Source organism: Ylistrum balloti, unplaced genomic scaffold, assembly GCF_031769215.1.
Source record: "Ylistrum balloti isolate Yb309-2 unplaced genomic scaffold, AGI_CSIRO_Ybal_v1 Utg369928, whole genome shotgun sequence".
NCBI lineage: Eukaryota > Metazoa > Mollusca > Bivalvia > Pectinida > Pectinidae > Ylistrum > Ylistrum balloti.
In genome coordinates this window covers 757,056-779,169 of record NW_026782042.1, presented here as the reverse complement: position 1 = coordinate 779,169, position 22,114 = coordinate 757,056, and the positions used below count along the sequence as shown (strand labels likewise).

Below are 22,114 nucleotides of genomic sequence, written 5' to 3'. Positions count from 1 at the left end.
GTTTTCGTTTAATTGTAAAAACAAATTGTGAACTAGATTTAGATGTGAGTTATAATAGGACTAGGTTATCACCCTTTGTCATCACTGTTGTTGATGTTACGCATCCTTTGGATGGCGAGGTAAATCCTTTTACAGATTTCCACTAATACACCGAGTGTAACACTACAGCCTAGCACGATGAATACCCCCACCATGTTCTCAAGTTCCAGTTCTCCCGACGACTTGGCGCCCGTCTTTTCGTTACTCACAGTCGAACAGTTAGACGCAGGCTGCCACCATCTGGTAGACAAATGTACACAGTGAAAACGCAATGAAGGCGACCACCTAGTCATTGAACTGTACATAATTGTCAGCCGAACTCAATTGATACAGTAACGTTACTTAGATTCACTGTCACAAAGACTTAATATATTCAAAGCAACGCTAAGACGTCACCTGCTGCTGTTCTGAAAGGCCAACTAAAAAGCATACATCAATCGAGGTTGTATTCATGGGACATGTCCATTCACTCATTTGAATGGACATGTCCATTTGCTCATTTGAAGGGACATGTCCATTCACTCATTTGATGGGACATGTCCATTCACTCATTTGAAGGGACATTTCCATTCACTCATTTGATGGGACATGTCCATTCACTCATTTGAAGGGACATGTCCATTCACTCATTTGAAGGGACATTTCCATTCACTTATTTGATTGGACATGTCCATTCACTCATTTGAAGGGACATTTCCATTCACTCATTTGAAGGGACATTTCCATTCACTCATTTGATGGGACATGTCCATTCACTCATTTGAAGGGACATTTCCATTCACTCATTTGATGGGACATGTCCATTCACTCATTTGATGGGACATTTCCATTCACTCATTTGAAGGGACATTTCCATTCACTCATTTGATGGGACATTTCCATTCACTCATTTGATGGGACATGTCCATTCACTCATTTGAATAATAATATTTGATAAAATATTTGATGGGACATTTCCAAAACATTTCCAACATGTACATTTCCAATGACTGGGATTTCCATTCCTGTTGAATAATAATAATAATAAAATAGTCGCCAAAACTGAACATGTACAGTAATGACTGGGATCCTGTTTCCCGCCATTTTCTGCATACTTAGTTCACATGTACTTACTTAGTTGTGATAGAATCCATGATGCCATCCTCTTTCAACTTAAGGAGAGCTCGATTGATGTCGTCCTTGTACGGCGCTCCCTTAGGGAACCCTAGACTGAAGTGTTTCTCTCCAAACCTCTGGTCGATTGAATCCATCCCACAGAATCTGATCGAGGACATATAAATTGTAAATCAGAGTAGTCTATAATTTGTTAGTGTGATAGGATAGTGTTACATTTATACTGTAGTAAATGTCAATGCATTTTTTCGTGTTCGTTGCTCTACCTTGTCCTGTATAACATTTAAGTATTCACCTAAACATTCGATGATTTACGACGAAGCGTCTCATAATTTCAATTCGACAAAATAATCGACTGGAAACACATTCCTGTTGCCTTTTTCCTAAATAAAACCGTTTTCATCAGAAACATTGATAGTTTTTTTTTTAAAATATTATTTTCAATGAAGATTAAGAAAATTAAAACTTTTGTCACTGATGAGTGAAGAACCAGATTGGCTAGACCTACTTAGCAGCGTAATAATCATTGAAAAGCCCGTCATCAAGGAAGGCAAAACCAGAATTGTATTCTCCCGCCAGGACCTTGTTGACACCTTCCATCCTATCGGCTACTAGAGATTCCTTCTCTGTGAGCTTCATCACCGTCCACATCCGCTCGTAAGGATCCGCGGTCGATTGTTCAAAGAAGGCCATGAGATCGCTGTTGTTGCGAACGCCATATTTGACCTGATGTAACAGATATAGTTTGTGAAACACGAAGACTCCTTAATATGACATAGGATGGATTTTCAGAACACAATGTTTGACGTGGAGTAACAGATTTATATATAGTTAGTTCGCGAAGAATAACCTTTCTTATGAAATGTGTATCGGTATCCTTTGCAAGAAACTTTAATGTTGACAAAAGTAGTGAATCATTAACCTTGAATCTAAATATTTACATTTTGTTTTTGTTCTGGGAAGATACAACAAAAAAAGAATACCTATAAACACATTTATAACATTTAAATTCCTTAATAAGAACATTTACTTCTGATTGGCTGGCGAGACGGTCAAGGGTCTTTATTCTACTGTCGATCTGTTTGAGAGTTAAGAATGCAGCGAGATTGGCGGTATATGCTGCAGTGATGATCAGAGTACAGAACCAAAAGAAAGCCACGATGGTCCTCATCGATGTAGTCTGTGGTGAGAACTCGGTACCACCTGTAATAAAAAGCTATTTCTTTGTACAGGTGGAACAGTATTTAGCTAGGTGATTGTACAAGACACGCAAGTGAATAGCACAAATGTACCGTTAGATACAGTAGAGCTGAACAATGAATGAAACTGAACTGCATCATACAGATGTTTTGATCTTCTACGACTCGTTATTGAGGTGAAGGGCCTAAATTTTGAAGCTTACTTGACTGAGGGAAATCCGAACTTCTCGTAATAAAAAAAGATTAAAAAAAAAAATAAAACCTACACGGGGAGGTGCTCATAACCCCGTGATTTTCATATATCTGACAATTGAGGATATCGAAATAACAAATAAGAAGTACAGAGGAAACAAAATTTCGGAGTAAGATCACGTGCTTTGTTTCCAACACTCACGCGATCATATACTAACAGGATAAAGATGGTAATCAGTGTTAAGTCTAGTTCTTTACCTTGCAGTATGACATTAAGAGAGTACCACATGCTTGTAACCGCACATTTACACTGTACATGACTTTACCTTGCAGTATGACATTAAGAGAGTACCACATGCTTGTAACCACACATTTACACTGTACATGACTTTACCTTGCAGGATGACATTAAGAGAGTACCACATGCTTGTAACCGCACATTTACACTTTACATGACTTTACCTTGCAGGATGACATTAAGAGAGTACCACACACCACACATTTACACTTTACATGACTTTACCTTGCAGGATGACATTAAGAGAGTACCACATGCTTGTAACCACACATTTACACTTTACATGACTTTACCTTGCAGGATGACATTAAGAGAGTACCACATGCTTGTAACCACACATTTACACTTTACATGACTTTACCTTGCAGGATGACATTAAGGGAGTACCACATGCTTGTAACCACACATTTACACTTTACATGACTTTACCTTGCAGGATGACATTAAGAGAGTACGACATGCTTGTAACCACACATTTACACTGTACATGACTTTACCTTGCAGTATGACATTAAGAGAGTACGACATGCTTGTTACCACACATTTACACTTTACATGACTTTACCTTGCAGAATGACATTAAGAGAGTACCACATGCTTGTAACCACACATTTACACTGTACATGATTTTACCTTACAGTATGATATTAAGAGAGTACGACATGCTTGTAACCACACATTTACACTTTACATGACTTTACCTTGCAGGATGACATTAAGAGAGTACCACATGCTTGTAAGCACACATTTACACTTTACATGACTTTACCTTGCAGGATGACATCAAGAGAGTACCACATGCTTGTAACCACACATTTACACTGTACATGACTTTACCTTGCAGTATGACATTAAGAGAGTACCACATGCTTGTAACCACACATTTACACTTTACATGACTTTACCTTGCAGTATGACATTAAGAGAGTACCACATGCTTTCCTTAAGATCAAACTTCTGCTCGGCTGTCCGCTGGGTGGTGTCGTACTTGGTCATCAAAAACAGAGACAATCCCACGATAAAGAAGAAGATGGCTATCATAAACCAAAGGCCGATGTCGAAAGGCCAGAGGAACTGGAAGAAGGTTGGTTGGAGAGGCGGCCTTTTCAACAGCATGCTAACAGTTGAGGACAGGATAGTATTGGAGAAGGAGATCTGTGCCTCTCGCTTCGACTTCACGACTAGGTCACCTATCGCAATGGCGGCATCCTGATAACACCAATTATCATATTGTTCAGTCATTAATTTAGACAAATATCACTTTCATTTACATTTTGATATATATATTAGATATAAAATGACAATGTAGATTTAAATAAAATCATAACGAAATCGTAACCCAAATTATGCAAGGTGCCCTCCAGCGTGTGTATACTATCCTTTCACAAGTGTCATGTTTTCAATTTACTTTAATCTGCCTATCCTAAACTATCTGCCAAACAACTATCTACCTATCTTATATCGTTTGCTACCCATTCCATATATAACTATTCATAATGTAAGATGCCCATTTGTCTTAATCATGTATTTGTTAATGATCAATGATCTGCCGACTCTCGTATGATGTAACTGTTCTAGTCTTTGGATATTGAAATTCTATGAGCAGTAGTCTTTTCCCCAAGTAATGACATCACGATTATTCACCTCGATCATCAGTTTGTGATGGTCTTTGAATATTGAAATTCTTCATGTTAATCTTTTTTTTAAGTAAATGATATCACATTTACTCACCCCAACCATGAGTTTGTGTAGAATGTCGTCCCATTCTTTGTCCTCATTCAGTCCTGCCCACTTGCTCCTATACGCAATTATCTTATAATCAAACCCCATTAGCTTCTTCAAAGCATCCAGAACATCAATACAGAATCCTTCGTGTCTACCATTGGTCACAGAATAGAACGGCGGATCCTGAAATAACAGTCATAATAGATTTAAATTAGAGCATGGGATATTTCCATCTTTAAAACAATTTAAAATTTCTTCTCGATTTCAGCATCATTATTAGTGGCAATAAGCTGTAAAATAAGGGGTGAAAATAAACACATACACTGTCAACATTTTTGTATTGTTTATTATGTAACATACATCTTAAAAAACAACACTGACTATAAATCCAATGCTCACTGACACCACACCAACACGTGGAAATCTATCTTTCCTGTTTAGTACGAAACTTTAAACAAACTGCATGGATATCGAGCTTTGAAATAATGTGTTCGTGACCTTGTTGCCATGATGCAAATCAGTCTTACCTTTTTCGTAATGACGGTAAAGTTCATGCCCTTAAGACTTGTCTTTATATCTTTTACTGATTTTTGTTGCGTTCCCTCGCCAACAGGGGTATACACAGGTTTGTCAAGGAAGGTGCAGTTCCCGATCTACGCGACATAAAAATATGTTTAAAACATGTTTAATGTGTGTGTCCTTCCTTATTCCTTTCTTTCATATCGTTTATTTCCCTCTAAAACATGGGTTGATTTTTAATATGTTTCTGCTGCAAAGCTCACATTTCAACAACACAAATAATTGATAATCAGCAAATGCATTCAGAATGATTGCATACAATAGCAAAGGCATATGCCATACCATACTCTTACTATACCCTTAGTATACTCTTACTTACTATACTCTTACTTACTATACCCTTACTTACTATACTCTTACTATACCCTTACTATACTACTCTTACTATACTATATACCCTTACTATACTTTACTATACTCTTACTACTACTCTTACTATACTCTTACTACTATACCCTTACTATACTTACTATATACTCTTACTTACTATACTTACTATACTATACCTCTTACTATACTATACTCTTACTATACTCTTACTATACTCTTACTTACTATACCCTTACTTACTACTACTCTTACTATACTATACTTTACTTACTACTACTCTTACTATACTCTTACTTACTATACTCTTATACTTATACCCTTACTATACTCTTACTTACTATACTCTTACTATACTCTTACTTACTATACCCTTACTATACTCTTACTTACTATACTCTTACTTACTATACTCTTACTTACTATACTCTTACTATACTCTTACTTACTATACCCTTACTTACTTTACTTACTATACTCTTACTTACTACTATACTTACTATACTCTTACTTACTACTCTTACTTACTACTCTTACTTACCCTTACTATACTCTTACTTACTATACTCTTACTTACTATACTCTTACTATACTTACTTACTATACTCTATACCCTTATACTCTTACTATACTCTTACTTACTACTATACCCTTACTATACTTACTATACTCTTACTTACTATACTCTTACTTACTACTCTTACTTACTATACTCTTACTTACTATACCCTTACTATACTCTTACTATACTCTTACTTACTATACTCTTACTTACTACTTTACTATACTCTTACTATACTCTTACTTACTATACTCTATACTCTTACTATACTCTTACTTACTATACTCTTACTTACTATACCCTTACTATACTCTTACTATACTTACTTACTCTTACTACTACTCTTACTTACTATACTCTTACTATACTCTTACTATACTCTTACTTACTATACTATACTTTACTATACCCTTACTATACTCTTACTTACTACTATACTCTTACTTACTATACCCTTACTATACTCTTACTATACTCTTACTTACTATACTTACTATACTTACTATACTCTTACTATACTCTTACTTACTATACTCTTACTTACTACTCTTACTATACCCTTACTATACTCTTACTATACTCTTACTATACTTACTATACTCTTACTTACTATACTCTATACTCTTACTATATACTCTTACTATACTATTACTTACTATACTCTTACTATACCCTTACTATACTCTTACTTACTATACTCTTACTTACTATACTCTTACTTACTATACCTTACTTACTATACTCTTACTTACTATACTCTTACTATACTATACTATACTTACTATACTCTTACTATACTCTTACTATACTCTTACTTACTATACTCTTACTATACCCTTACTATACTCTTACTATACTACTACCCTTACTATACTCTTACTTACTATACCCTTACTATACTTTACTTACTATACTCTTACTATACCCTTACTATACTCTTACTTCTTACTATACTCTTACTTACTATACTACTATACTCTTACTTACTATACTCTTACTATACTCTTACTTACTATACTCTTACTATACTTACTTACTATACTCTACTTACTTACTTTACTATACTCTTACTTACTATACTTTACTATACTCTTACTATACTCTTACTTACTATACTCTTACTATACTCTTACTTACTATACTCTTACTATACTCTTACTTACTATACTCTTACTACACTCTTACTTACTATACTCTTACTACACTCTTACTATACTCTTACTTACTATACTCTCTATTTTTACTATACTCTTACTTACTATACTCTTACTATACTCTTACTATACTCTTACTTACTCTACTCTTACTTACTATACTCTTACTATACCCTTACTATACTCTTACTTACTATACTCTTACTTACTATACTCTTACTATACTCTTACTATACTCTTACTTACTATACTCTTACTACACTCTTACTTACTATACTCTTACTATACTCTTACTTACTATACTCTTACTTACTATACTCTTACTATACTACTTACTATACCCTTACTACTATACTCTTACTTACTCTTATACTCTTACTATACCCTTACTATACTCTTAGTATACTCTTACTTACTATACTCTTACTTACTATACTCTTACTATACCTCTTACTTACTATACTCTTACTTACTATACTCTTACTTTACTCTTACTTACTATACTCTTACTTACTATACTCTTACTTTACTCTTACTTACTATACTCTTACTTTACTCTTACTATACTCTTACTTACTATACTCTTACTACACTCTTACTTACTATACTCTTACTATACTCTTACTTACTATACTCTTACTATACTCTTACTTACTATACTCTTACTTTACTCTTACTTACTATACTCTTACTTACTATACTCTTACTATACTCTTACTATACTCTTACTTACTATACTCTTACTTACTATACTCTTACTTACTATACTCTTACTTACTATGCTCTTACTATACTCTTACTTACTCTTACTATACTCTTACTTACTATACTCTTACTATACTCTTACTTACTATACTCTTACTATACTCTTACTTACTATACTCTTACTATACCTCTTACTTACTATACTCTTACTTACTATACTCTTACTTACTATACTCTATACTCTTACTATACTCTTACTATACTCTTACTATACTCTTACTTACTATACTCTTACTATACTCTTACTTACTATACTCTTACTTACTATTACTATACTCTTACTTACTATACTCTTACTATACTCTTACTTACTATACTCTTACTTACTATACTCTTAGTATACTATTACTTACTATACTCTTACTTACTCTTACTATACCCTTACTTTCTACTCTTACTATACTCTTACTTACTATACTCTTACTTACTATACTCTTACTTATACTCTTACTTACTATACTCTCTACTATACTCTTACTTACTATACTCTTACTATACTCTTACTTACTATACTCTTACTATACTCTTACTTACTATACTCTTACTTACTACTATACTCTTACTTACTACTCTTACTATACTCTTACTTACTATACTCTTACTATACCCTTACTTACTACTATACTCTTACTTACTATACTCTTACTTACTATACTCTTACTATACTCTTACTACTATACTCTTACTATACTCTTACTTACTATACTCTTACTATACTCTTACTTACTATACTCTTACTTACTACTACTACTCTTACTATACTCTTACTTACTATACTCTTACTATACTTACTATACTCTTACTATACTCTTACTTACTATACTCTTACTTACTATACTCTTACTTACTATACTCTTTACTATACTCTTACTATACTCTTACTTACTATACTCTTACTATACTCTTACTTACTATACTCTTACTTACTTACTATACTCTTACTACTCTTACTTACTATACTTTACTATACTATTACTTACTTACTTACTATACTCTTACTATACTCTTACTTACTATACTCTTACTTATACTCTTACTTACTATACTCTTACTATACTCTTACTTACTATACTCTTACTATACTCTTACTCTTACTTACTATACTTTACTATACTCTTACTTACTCTTACTATACTCTTACTTACTATACTCTTACTTACTATACTCTTACTATACTCTTACTTACTATACTCTTACTATACCCTTACTATACTCTTACTTACTATACTCTTACTATACCTCTTACTTACTATACTCTTACTTACTATACTCTTACTATACTACTCTTACTATACTCTTACTTACTATACTCTTACTCTCTTACTTACTATACTCTACTCTTACTATACCTCTTACTTACTATACTCTTACTTACTATACTCTTACTATACTCTTACTTACTATACTCTTACTTACTATACTCTTACTATACTCTTACTTACTATACTCTTACTTACTATACTCTTACTATACTCTTACTATACTTTACTACTACTCTTACTTACTATACTCTTACTATACTTTACTTACTATACTCTTACTATACTCTTACTTACTATACTCTTACTATACTCTTACTACTCTTACTATACTATACTATACTCTTACTTACTCTTATACTCTTACTTACTATACTCTTACTTATACTCTTACTTACTACTACTATTACTCTTTATACTTACTATACTCTTACTTACTATACTCTTACTCTTACTTACTATACTCTTACTATACTCTTACTATACTATACTCTTACTTATACTCTTACTTACTACTCTTACTATACTTTACTTACTATACTCTTACTATACTCTTACTTACTATACTCTTACTATACCTCTTACTTACTATACTCTTACTTACTATACTCTTACTTATACTTTACTATACTCTTACTTACTACTCTTACTACACTCTTACTTACTACACTACTTACTATACTTTACTTACTATACCCTTACTTACTATACTCTTACTATACTCTTACTATACCCTTACTATACTCTTACTACTATTACCATACTCAGTACCTTTCACTAGTTTCAGTATATTGTTACATCATGTTTTCATCTTCCGTTACTTTTCCTTGTGCACCCAAGTTTGGCTTTGATGCTTGTTTAATGGCAATTTCAATGACAGTTGTGACCTTCCATTACTAGTTAACTTTCGAATCCCGATTGGGTAAACATTGGAGGCAAACTGAATGTGTTTATACTCATGAACTAGACAATAACACAATTATTATTATTGTTATTTATTATTTTTATTATATATGATGCACATTTCGTTAATTTCCAGGTACTCAAGTGGAACCATCATATCTCAGTTTGAGTCTGAATTAAGGTTCGGTGGTTTTACCTTGATATTGTCTTTGATGGTTTCGTTGTTGATGTGACTTAGCACGGCCATTGAGTAGCTGGTGCGGATACGACTGCGACCGTCCTCGGCAACGCCCCACTTGTACTGTCCCAGTGCACCTACATAGGTATCAGCCTTAGAAATAAACACATTGGAATACTCGTCAGTCTTCATATGTTATATATGGTAACACAAATATTCTCATAGAGAAAATATCACAAACAACCAAGACAAGGAAACATCGTCAATATACCATCAAATTAATCAGAGATATCCGCATGATAATATACTTGACAGACATTACTCAACTTTTTCAGTTTTGCAGTTAAATGAATTGTCTCCTTGTTATAAATCTGATTTTGATATTTTCGAACCACTTCAAAGAAATGTCTCGTCTTGTTCAACTTGAAATACATGGTTTGATATCTGAAACATTTAACAACTATAAAGACTCTAATCAATAATCGAAGGTCTAGAAAATGAACATATATTCTAGAGATATGTCTCTGGAGGAGGTGAAAAGAAAAACGCGTCTGATGTATAGTATCCCCAGAGATTGATACAGATATCTCTGGAGGAGGTGAAGAGAAAAACGCGTCTGATGTACAGTATCCACAGAGATTGATACATATATCTCTGGAGGAGGTGAAGAGAAAAACGCGTCTGATGTACAGTATCCCCAGAGATTGATACATATATCTCTGGAGGAGGTGAAGAGAAAAACGCGTCTGATGTACAGTATCCCCAGAGATTGATACAGATATCTCTGGAGGAGGTGAAGAGAAAAACGCGTCTGATGTACAGTATCCCCAGAGATTGATACATATATCTCTGGAGGAGGTGAAGAGAAAAACGCGTCTGATGTATAGTATCCCCAGAGATTGATACATATATCTCTGGAGGAGGTGAAGAGAAAAACGCGTCTGATGTACAGTATCCCCAGAAATTGATACAGATATCTCTGGAGGAGGTGAAGAGATAAACGCGTCTGATGTACAGTATCCCCAGAAATTGATACATATATCTCTGGAGGAGGTGAAGAGATAAACGCGTCTGATGTACAGTATCCCCAGAGATTGATACAGATATCTCTGGAGGAGGTGAAGAGAAAAACGCGTCTGATGTACAGTATCCCCAGAGATTGATACATATATCTCTGGAGGAGGTGAAGAGATAAACGCGTCTGATGTACAGTATCCCCAGAGATTGATACATATATCTCTGGAGGAGGTGAAGAGAAAAACGCGTCTGATGTACAGTATCCCCAGAGATTGATACATATATCTCTGGAGGAGGTGAAGAGAAAAACGCGTCTGATGTACAGTATCCCCAGAGATTGATACATATATCTCTGGAGGAGGTGAAGAGAAAAACGCGTCTGATGTACAGTATCCCCAGAGATTGATACAGATATCTCTGGAGGAGGTGAAGAGATAAACGCGTCTGATGTACAGTATCCCCAGAGATTGATACAGATATCTCTGGAGGAGGTGAAGAGAAAAACGCGTCTGATGTACAGTATCCCCAGAGATTGATACATATATCTCTGGAGGAGGTGAAGAGAAAAACGCGTCTGATGTACAGTATCCCCAGAGATTGATACAGATATCTCTGGAGGAGGTAAAGAGAAAAACGCGTCTGATGTACAGTATCCCCAGATATTGATACAGATATCTCTGGAGGAGGTGAAGAGAAAACCGCGTCTGATGTACAGTATCCCCAGAGATTGATACATATATCTCTGGAGGAGGTGAAGAGATAAACGCGTCTGATGTACAGTATCCCCAGATATTGATACAGATATCTCTGGAGGAGGTGAAGAGAAAACCGCGTCTGATGTACAGTATCCCCAGAGATTGATACATATATCTCTGGAGGAGGTGAAGAGATAAACGCGTCTGATGTACAGTATCCCCAGAGATTGATACATATATCTCTGGAGGAGGTGAAGAGATAAACGCGTCTGATGTACAGTATCCCCAGAGATTGATACAGATATCTCTGGAGGAGGTGAAGAGATAAACGCGTCTGATGTACAGTATCCCCAGAGATTGATACAGATATCTCTGGAGGAGGTGAAGAGATAAACGCGTCTGATGTACAGTATCCCCAGAGATTGATACAGATATCTCTGGAGGAGGTGAAGAGAAAAACGCGTCTGATGTACAGTATCCCCAGAGATTGATACAGATATCTCTGGAGGAGGTGAAAAGAAAAACGCGTCTGATGTACAGTATCCCCAGAGATTGATACATATATCTCTGGAGGAGGTGAAAAGAAAAACGCGTCTGATGTACAGTATCCCCAGAGATTGATACATATATCTCTGGAGGAGGTGAAGAGAAAAACGCGTCTGATGTACAGTATCCCCAGAGATTGATACAGATATCTCTGGAGGAGGTGAAGAGATAAACGCGTCTGATGTACAGTATCCCCAGAGATTGATACAGATATCTCTGGAGGAGGTGAAGAGAAAAACGCGTCTGATGTACAGTATCCCCAGAGATTGATACATATATCTCTGGAGGAGGTGAAGAGAAAAACGCGTCTGATGTACAGTATCCCCAGAGATTGATACAGATATCTCTGGAGGAGGTAAAGAGAAAAACGTGTCTGATGTACAGTATCCCCAGAGATTGATACAGATATCTCTGGAGGAGGTGAAGAGAAAAACGCGTCTGATGTACAGTATCCCCAGATATTGATACAGATATCTCTGGAGGAGGTGAAGAGAAAACCGCGTCTGATGTACAGTATCCCCAGAGATTGATACAGATATCTCTGGAGGAGGTAAAGAGAAAAACGCGTCTGATGTACAGTATCCCCAGATATTGATACAGATATCTCTGGAGGAGGTGAAGAGAAAACCGCGTCTGATGTACAGTATCCCCAGAGATTGATACATATATCTCTGGAGGAGGTGAAGAGATAAACGCGTCTGATGTACAGTATCCCCAGATATTGATACAGATATCTCTGGAGGAGGTGAAGAGAAAACCGCGTCTGATGTACAGTATCCCCAGAGATTGATACATATATCTCTGGAGGAGGTGAAGAGATAAACGCGTCTGATGTACAGTATCCCCAGAGATTGATACATATATTTCTGGAGGAGGTGAAGAGATAAACGCGTCTGATGTACAGTTTCCCCAGAGATTGATACAGATATCTCTGGAGGAGGTGAAGAGATAAACGCGTCTGATGTACAGTATCCCCAGAGATTGATACAGATATCTCTGGAGGAGGTGAAGAGATAAACGCGTCTGATGTACAGTATCCCCAGAGATTGATACAGATATCTCTGGAGGAGGTGAAAAGAAAAACGCGTCTGATGTACAGTATCCCCAGAGATTGATACAGATATCTCTGGAGGAGGTGAAAAGAAAAACGCGTCTGATGTACAGTATCCCCAGAGATTGATACAGATATCTCTGGAGGAGGTGAAAAGAAAAACGCGTCTGATGTACAGTATCCCCAGAGATTGATACATATATCTCTGGAGGAGGTGAAGAGATAAACGCGTCTGATGTACAGTATCCCCAGAGATTGATACATATATCTCTGGAGGAGGTGAAGAGAAAAACGCGTCTGATGTAGAGTTTCCCTAGAGATTGATACATATATCTCTGGAGGAGGTGAAGAGATAAACGCGTCTGATGTACAGTATCCCCAGAGATTGATACATATATCTCTGGAGGAGGTGAAGAGAAAAACGCGTCTGATGTAGAGTTTCCCTAGAGATTGATACATATATCTCTGGAGGAGGTGAAGAGAAAACCGCGTCTGATGTACAGTATCCCCAGAGATTGATATAGATATCTCTGGAGGAGGTGAAGAGATAAACGCGTCTGATGTACAGTATCCCCAGAGATTGATACAGATATCAGATACTGCTTTGTCGATCTCACTGGGATTTATTGCACGTGTTCTATGTTCGGAAATGCGTGTAAATCTTTCATTCATTCATATTTTTTGGATTTTGAACTTACACTGTTGACATATCTTTGCTTTTATAAAGATGGGATCAAATTATGATGTGTTACATACTACTTGAAATTATTTACCTTATCATCAAAAGCCTCGTTCAACATTTTTTGATTCATCGTCTGGTTTTTGAGAGGCTGGCTATCGCAGTAAGATTCGCTTTGTCCCCGGCGGAGACAGTGTCGCAGTATAGACACAACGTCCACTAGAAGTCCCAGACTTAGGCGTGACCGGTTCTGGAATTGTTCTGTAGGAGAAATTGTTAAACATTACAATGGGCGCAGTTTTTAATACTTAATTAGTTCCAGCATCAAGACGATCGCTTTTCCCATACACATTTGAACAACTTAAATTGAGGCAAAACAATGACTTAACAGGGATGTCAAATGGTCACCGACTGCCTTTTGTAAATTAGATAGTAAATATAAGACAAGTCTTGATCTTTTCTTGATTTTTATAAACTTCATATTTTCTTCAGAAACGTTACTAACATTGTGCACTGATATAGAAATAAGTAGATAAATAAATGAAGTATTTGCATGTGACATTATAAAGCACCTTTAGTCTATGGTTATGTTTTTAAGAAATTGATTACACAGATATTTTCAGGCGAATGTTCCGGCGATGAATGTGTTTATATATGACTATATAAGGAATAGTCAATATTTTAACATATGGAAAGACTGTAGTTTTTAAAAGTTTTAACTTCATATTAATGTGATCAATTTTATCAAATTCTCGAAAATGAAATTTATAGCCTTGAATGTAACAATATAGAAAATATCAATTAATTTGATAGTTGACCAATTAAACATTTAGCCCAATATTTGACTTCACAAAATACATGAAAAACTATAATATCATGAACGTTAATTGCTTCACAAAAAGGCAAATACAACTAGAATAACAGACACAACTTAATTGATAACAATGACAACTAGATAAGTAAACACAAAAACACAGTTAACAAATACATAGATAGAGTAACGAAACAGAAGCACAAATACTTGTTATAAGCAACAAAATGATGTCCCTGACAATGAAAACAGGAAAACAAAGACATTAAATGATAATTACAAAGTTAATCTCATTAAAACATTGATTATTCTACCTTCTTGATAAAGACTCGAAGGGATAGCTCCCGCGTTCAACAGTTGTATTCCATAGAGCGAGACGGTTTCCTTTAGGTGTAATGTCACATCAGAGAAATCCTGGTGAAAAGAATAAATAAAATATTTCATAGATATATAGGATTTTATTGTCAAAAAATGATTTTATACCGATAAACTGTGACTTCCGGTTCTGGATATTTGTAATATCAGATATGGAAGTGTCGATAGCTGAATAATAAAGGATAACGCTGCTTCTCTAAAAAAAAAACATGGCTACCATGCAGTAAGATAACAGTAAAATACATAATAAAAATGTGTTACCATATTTTATCTGATTATCAAAATATAAATGTCATTATTTATTATGTCCAGTATATGCATAACAAAAAAACTTGCCCCATTCTAAAATAATTTTAGCCGTAAAGTCATATCATTCTCGGAATATCAACTAAATTAAACAAAAACAACGAAATGCACAATTTTGTTTGAAACGGTCCCTTCGCATGTGTTTAGCCGATGAAAACGTTCTTTTCAACCATTGATGACGTAGACGGTCCGCCCACTTTCCATTCAAGTTGTCAATAGATTCGGACCTGGGAAAGGCTTAAAATGTTTGTCTGCATGGATTATCTGCCTAAATTGTTGTTTTTATCTATTGATAGTGTCCATGCCTAAAATGAGTCATGTCGATCTCAGAATTGTTAAGGTATTTATTCATTAAAGTAGATCGACAAAACAACAGACAATGTTCAGAGTCATCGACAAGAGAAAGTGACGAGAGATTCATCCGAAGTTGTCAGTGTGTTTTTTTCAAATGAAGATTGGAATTTCCATGCCATTCTTTATAATTTTCCAATGATTGTTACGAGACAATGCCATATGATATAACTTCATTCAACTATTATTATCTCTGATCTCTGGGTCGAGAGTATCATCTACTGTAACGGTTATCGTCTTCATCGACATTCTGAAACTATCTCACTTAAAGCGGAGAAAAGTGAAACCGTATATATCATCATCGCCATATATGGACTATCGACAGAATTTATGAGTATATTGGGGATTAGATCATCGTCCATTTGAAAAACGCTTTATATATCCATTATTTCAGAATATATCATCAAGCGGATTTTACTACATCAAAATTTTAAACATGAAAGAGAGCTATCAATTATGATATTTAGTAATTCTTTACTTCTGTATATATCTATCTCCATTCATTCACTCACTCATTCATTCGTCCGTCCAGTTACCCAACCTTACATCCATGCACACATTCATACATGCACACATACATTTTTTTTGCGTAACATAGCGTATTTAAATGTCCTGAACACTTTTCAAGCGCCTTCTAGGAATTAAATTTTTTAAAATATTAACCAAGACTATTGATAAAAAAAACGATGTGGTTTGTGGACAACCCCGAAAACGCGCGATTTCCAAGTGGGGCGTGATTCGATATTGATGGCCGATTATGAAGACGCCAAGTTTTCGATCAAATCAATCGAGCAGGAAAGTAATACATTGACCTACAATCATATTGTCCTGTGGGACACAATCAAACAAAACATTGTCTATGTTCAATATAAATAGCTCTGGATCTACGTCTGTGAAATGTCACGGCGAACTGGTCCGTCACTAATAACACATAATTTACAAGACCAGTTGTTGCATCTTAGCTCCCTTGATAACTGTCACTTGTAACGTTGTCAACATCTGACAGATATTGGATGTATATTTTTATACAATATTGTCAAAATACATAAATAATTGATACATTAAAACACGACATACCCATTCTCTCCACTGATCATACAGCGATTTTTTTTTCAGTAGCATAAGTCAAGTCATTCATCCATAAACATCCTACCTACTCATTAACATCCTAACTACACATAAACATCCTAAACATCCTACCTACACATTTACGAGAGAAATAAACCATTTCTGTACTTCACATACATGTCAATAACATATGCTAAGGCCAATATACCATTTTTATCAAACATTCTGATAACTAGCCATTTAAGTGTATTCTTATAATGAAACTCTGTATTCTGAAACATTGTTAAAACATAGGTGGCGATCGCACTATTCAGTCTAATTAAAACCTTGCCCTGGGATAACATCATCTAAGCCTAACTCAGGACTTGACGTTTAGTTTGTTTCGTGATCCAAGGTCCAAATATTTCATTTCGTACTATATACTTCGTTATGTCGAAGTTATCGAGTATATCGTGGTTCTAGATTGTACAAAAGACATTCAAGAGAACAGCACCTTTCCATAATCTAGAGTGAGGCACAGAAGAGCCAAACAATGAATTAAACTACATCATACAGCTGTTTCGTCCTTCTAGGACTCGTCAATGATGCTACGTCATATAGCTGTTTCGTCCTTCTAGGACTCCTCGGTGATGCTACATCATACCGCTGTTTCGTCCTTCTAGGACTCGTCAATAATACTATATCATACAGCTGTTTCGTCCTTCTAGGACTCCTCGGTGATGCTACATCATACCGCTGTTTCGTCCTTCTAGGACTCGTCAATGATGCTACATCATACAGCTGTTTCGTCCTTCTAGGACTCGTCAATAATACTATATCATACAGCTGTTTCGTCCTTCTAAGACTCGTCAGTGATGCTACATCATACAGCTGTTTCGTCCTTCTAGGACTCCTCAGTGATGCTACATCATACAGCTGTTTCGTCCTTCTAGGACTCGTCAGTGATGCTTAGGGCCTAAAATTTATAGTCTTGAAGGCGTCTAAGGAAAACCCAAAGTAATCAAAAGAAAAGTCAAAATCTAGACGGGAAGGTGCAGCAGCCCCATCATAAGATAAATTTCATCATTTTCACACATCAGATAATGGTAGAACAGCGTCAAGTACATGTGTATTTTCTGAACCGTGCCACTATTCGAGTGATTTTAAACGTGGCAAACAGGTTACGGAAAACCTCTGGGACGAAAAAATTCGCAAGCAGTGTCTACCACCTGCTGTCTTAAAGATTATACAAAAGACACACAATTAAATAGCACCTTTTTATAATTTAGAGTGAGATACAGAAGAGCCAAGACAAAGAATTAAACATTTTAAGATAATAAAACTGTTACATTTTTTGTCATTTGGAAGAAAATGTACTATTGTAGGATGTACTGATAAAATCACAGTTCTTCTACAGGAGTATATTGTTGATATACTTACCAGGTAGGTGATGAACCAGCTCCTAGAGTAATGTAGAAGGTGATGTTCTTCAGCCTATGTGTTAAAGAGAATGTACATATTGTAAATTTTAACATTCTTGTGATACATAAAATGGACTTAATATTTTTAGTAATCTAAGTTTTTTGTCTAACTTACAATGACCCAAAATGCAGACATCCTAACTTCCTACCTAAACAGACAATGGCATTAAAACGATCTGAATATAAAAGTCCTTTATATATCGAGGGTATTGTAATACTTCATTCCTGGATATAATGATAAAGATTTAATGACTTGAAGATAATGGAAATCAAAACCTTGTTCAGAAAATTCTAAATAAAATATGTAAGTTCATTTGCATGTTTGTACTTTTTAATAAATTATGATGCATGACCTATGGTCAAATATGTCATTTACGACCAATATAGAAGACATTAAAAAAACATGATAAGGAATTTAGAAATATTATCATATCTACCATCAACCATGAATTTCTATATATGAAATTGTTTTAAAGGTATGAGAGTGTTAGTGTGTGATATGGTGTTAGATACAGCCCCCAAATCTGTGACTACAGCACCCAAGTCAATGACTACAGCCCCTAAGTCTGTGATTACAGCCCCTAAATCTGTGATTACAGCCCCTAAGTCTGTGACAACAGCCCCGAAGTCTGTGACAACAGCCCCTAAGTCAGTGACTACAGCCCCTAAGTTAGTGACTACAGCCCCTACGTCAGTGACTACAGCCCCTAAGTCAGTGACTACAGCCCCTAAATCTCTGACTACAGCCCCTTAGTCTGTGACGTAGCATGCCATCAAGTGATGCTCGATCATTTGTCGTATTGATCTCAGCTATCCCCATCGGCTTCAGCAACATGCAACGTCTGTCCAATTTTTATAATTCGGTTAGTTGTGATTTCCCTATGGAGCCCAGACTTGGGATATGTAGCCTTGTATGTACATCCCAATGCATGTGGCATATTGTATAGGTTGGCACTCCGTCCAACTAGTTTATTGTTTATTGCACCTAAATAGATTGCTTGTAATAACTTTGCAATTTACATCTCGTCCTGGTCACCATTTTTGCTGAATTGAAAATACGCCTCTTTTCAACACCGGATTAAATAACAACCCCGCTTTTCTGTATTGTAAATGTCAATGCAAAGCGACATCGTGAAAACACTTTTGTGTTTTAATATGTTAATTTTTCTGGTAATGTTGTCCGCTCATGGTGATAAGCTGACCAACCTAAAGCAATAGTTGTCTTTCGGGTACAATAATACTTGTATTGACGATATTATATAAATAAGGCACGAGACTGTCTGACGATGTACTAATAATGATATACAATTTTATGAATTATTCACAAGTAAACAATTAGTACTAAGGATATACCGGCGTACAGAAATGGGCTGATTACTAAATCTTGTGATGTAGAAAATCACAATAGGACAGGTAAGCATGCCGAAATGCCTATTTCAGTCTTCATTACAATCTTCAAAACCGCGCGTAACGGAATCACCATTTTTGGTGTTACAAAGTGTTACGTTTTGCCAAGGTTCCGGTATTTTGCCTTAGTTTGATTGAGTTTGGGTCATAATTTTGTTGAAATGTTGGTATCTTCTTGATGTCTTTTAATTGATTTTGAGTTTGAATTAATATTCTGTTGGGATGTTGTTCAAGCATTCATAGATATCTGAACCATTTCTGAATTTTGTACAAAAGACAAAAGTTGATATATCACCTTTCAATGCAAATCTAGAATCACAACGAAGCAATGAACTAGAACTAGATCGTACAACTTTGTCCCTGTAGGGTCCGTCGGTATTGTTTAACATGACCTCAATATGTTTATCTTTACCGCTGTGATGACGTGCTGCACGACCTCCTTGTCCATCGAGTGAAGGATAAACTGTCGCATCTGTGCCTCGCGGAGCTGGGTCATCGTCTGTCTCAACTCCTGGTTGTTTCCATTCTGTATGTTGGATGGCAGTAAAATAGGCCAAGCAAATATGTCTCTGTTTCCGAGAGCCAAAACAGGAGAGAAGTCATCTAAAAAAAAATCAGGCAAATAAATTTGTAATTTTGATAAACTTTAAAGTGAAAATAAAATGTCCTTTTCTGAAACTAAACTCTAAGGATGAAAAACTGAAAATAAAACGAAGACCGCATCTTGTTATCTTATTTATCTATTAGCATATCTTATCAAAGCGCATGTATTCTGGAAAATATTTACTGGACAATGATTAAATCACAACAGTTATATAGACGAGTATAAACTGAGAGGAATAACAAACAAAACAGGGAATTATTAAAACATCCTTTTTCTGCATAAAAAAGACAATGAGCGATAGATAATGTCAGCTTGCTTTAATGAATTGAAGTGAAATCCGCGAGAGAAACATTGCCTATATTTTCGAAAGGTCTGTATACGTTGCATATCAAAAGTAATTTTCACATATAATTTACATACCATTACTGTGTGGCGGTACACGACCTACCCTGTGATAAAAAGGCGACTTTGGTCCAGCCCAAGCTGTGTACAATCTCGGCAACAGCACTGGAGAGTGATTTTGTATCGGGGAGGACTGGAAGAGCTCTGTCAGATTTTTCCTGACTTTCACTCGATGACGTCACCAAATGGATTTGTCGTTTGATGACATACTCCATTGAGGTGAATACATCAATGAATGGCCCGACAGCGATCACTGTGTCCTTTTTTGCAAATATCGCCAAGGCTGTAAACACATGAAACATCACTCCGAATAAAATTTGTGACGTTGATTCATATACCTTTGTATAACGCTCCCTCTATAGGTTTTACTAAAATGTAGACGATAAAATACGTCAATCAATAAAAATCTGCTTGCTTAATTTTGATTTAATTCTCGAGATATTCATCTTAAACAATACTATGTTGTTTATCGTTTCTCCTGAATCTTTTTATTATATATATCGACACGTATTTGTGATTGAATTACTAGTAATGTGGTACGCATACCTTTCTCTAGACTTTGATAGACAGTAGATCCATTGCTATTGTCATATTCGACAGGCGAGAACCGAACCTTGCAGTAATCCGTATGTCCGGATTGTAGTACGTCCACGACTTTCTGATAATCTTCTACCATCGTCTCCCCCTTTCTACCTACCACAGCTGTAAAAAAAAAAAAAAAAACTTTTAATGCTATTTCGGAAAAATCGAATGCGTTCCGAATAATTTCTATCAGGAACCTCACATTCCTAATTGTATATGATTAGGGGATAGGTTTGCTGGGATATGAAATCACCATAATGTACGTCATAAACACCGCAGATATTCATTGGTTTGTAAAAGAAATTAGCAATAGTTAGATATTATTTAAATAACCATGTAGGGTAATTGTTAATCTTCCTGTGATGTATCCGGGTAAGTCACAGTCATTGACGTCATTGATATTTGTCATCCAGGCTACAGACGAAAAAGATGGCGGGAAATGCCGCATTTTTAACGATGAGATGCTG

At 35.5% G+C, this 22,114-nt stretch overlaps 1 protein-coding gene across 1 annotated transcript; it reads right to left on the bottom strand.

Annotated features, from left to right (window-relative positions):
- Positions 1–68: 68 nt before the first annotated feature.
- LOC132547044 (glutamate receptor ionotropic, kainate 3-like) lies at positions 69–21,741 on the bottom strand. The gene is made up of 14 exons (XM_060210792.1): positions 21,612–21,741; positions 21,112–21,348; positions 20,472–20,662; positions 18,612–18,665; positions 15,407–15,506; positions 14,376–14,542; positions 10,312–10,446; positions 5,094–5,219; positions 4,573–4,749; positions 3,747–4,050; positions 2,183–2,355; positions 1,661–1,878; positions 1,153–1,299; positions 69–279 (listed from the first exon to the last, which is right to left on the bottom strand). The coding sequence occupies exons 1-14, from the start codon at positions 21,739–21,741 to the stop codon at positions 69–71; spliced, it is 2,370 nt and encodes a 789-aa protein (XP_060066775.1).
- Positions 21,742–22,114: the final 373 nt, after the last annotated feature.

Coding starts and splice junctions, on each gene's coding strand:
- LOC132547044 (XM_060210792.1), bottom strand. CDS start 21,741: ATGGTAGAAGATTATCAGAAAGTCGTGGACGTACTACAATCCGGACAT. Junction 1,879..2,182: donor GTCTCGCCAGCCAATCAGAA/GTAAATGTTCTT, acceptor CTGTTACATCAG/GTCAAATATGGCGTTCGCAA. Junction 280..1,152: donor ATGGATTCTATCACAACTAA/GTAAGTACATGT, acceptor TTTGTCTACCAG/ATGGTGGCAGCCTGCGTCTA.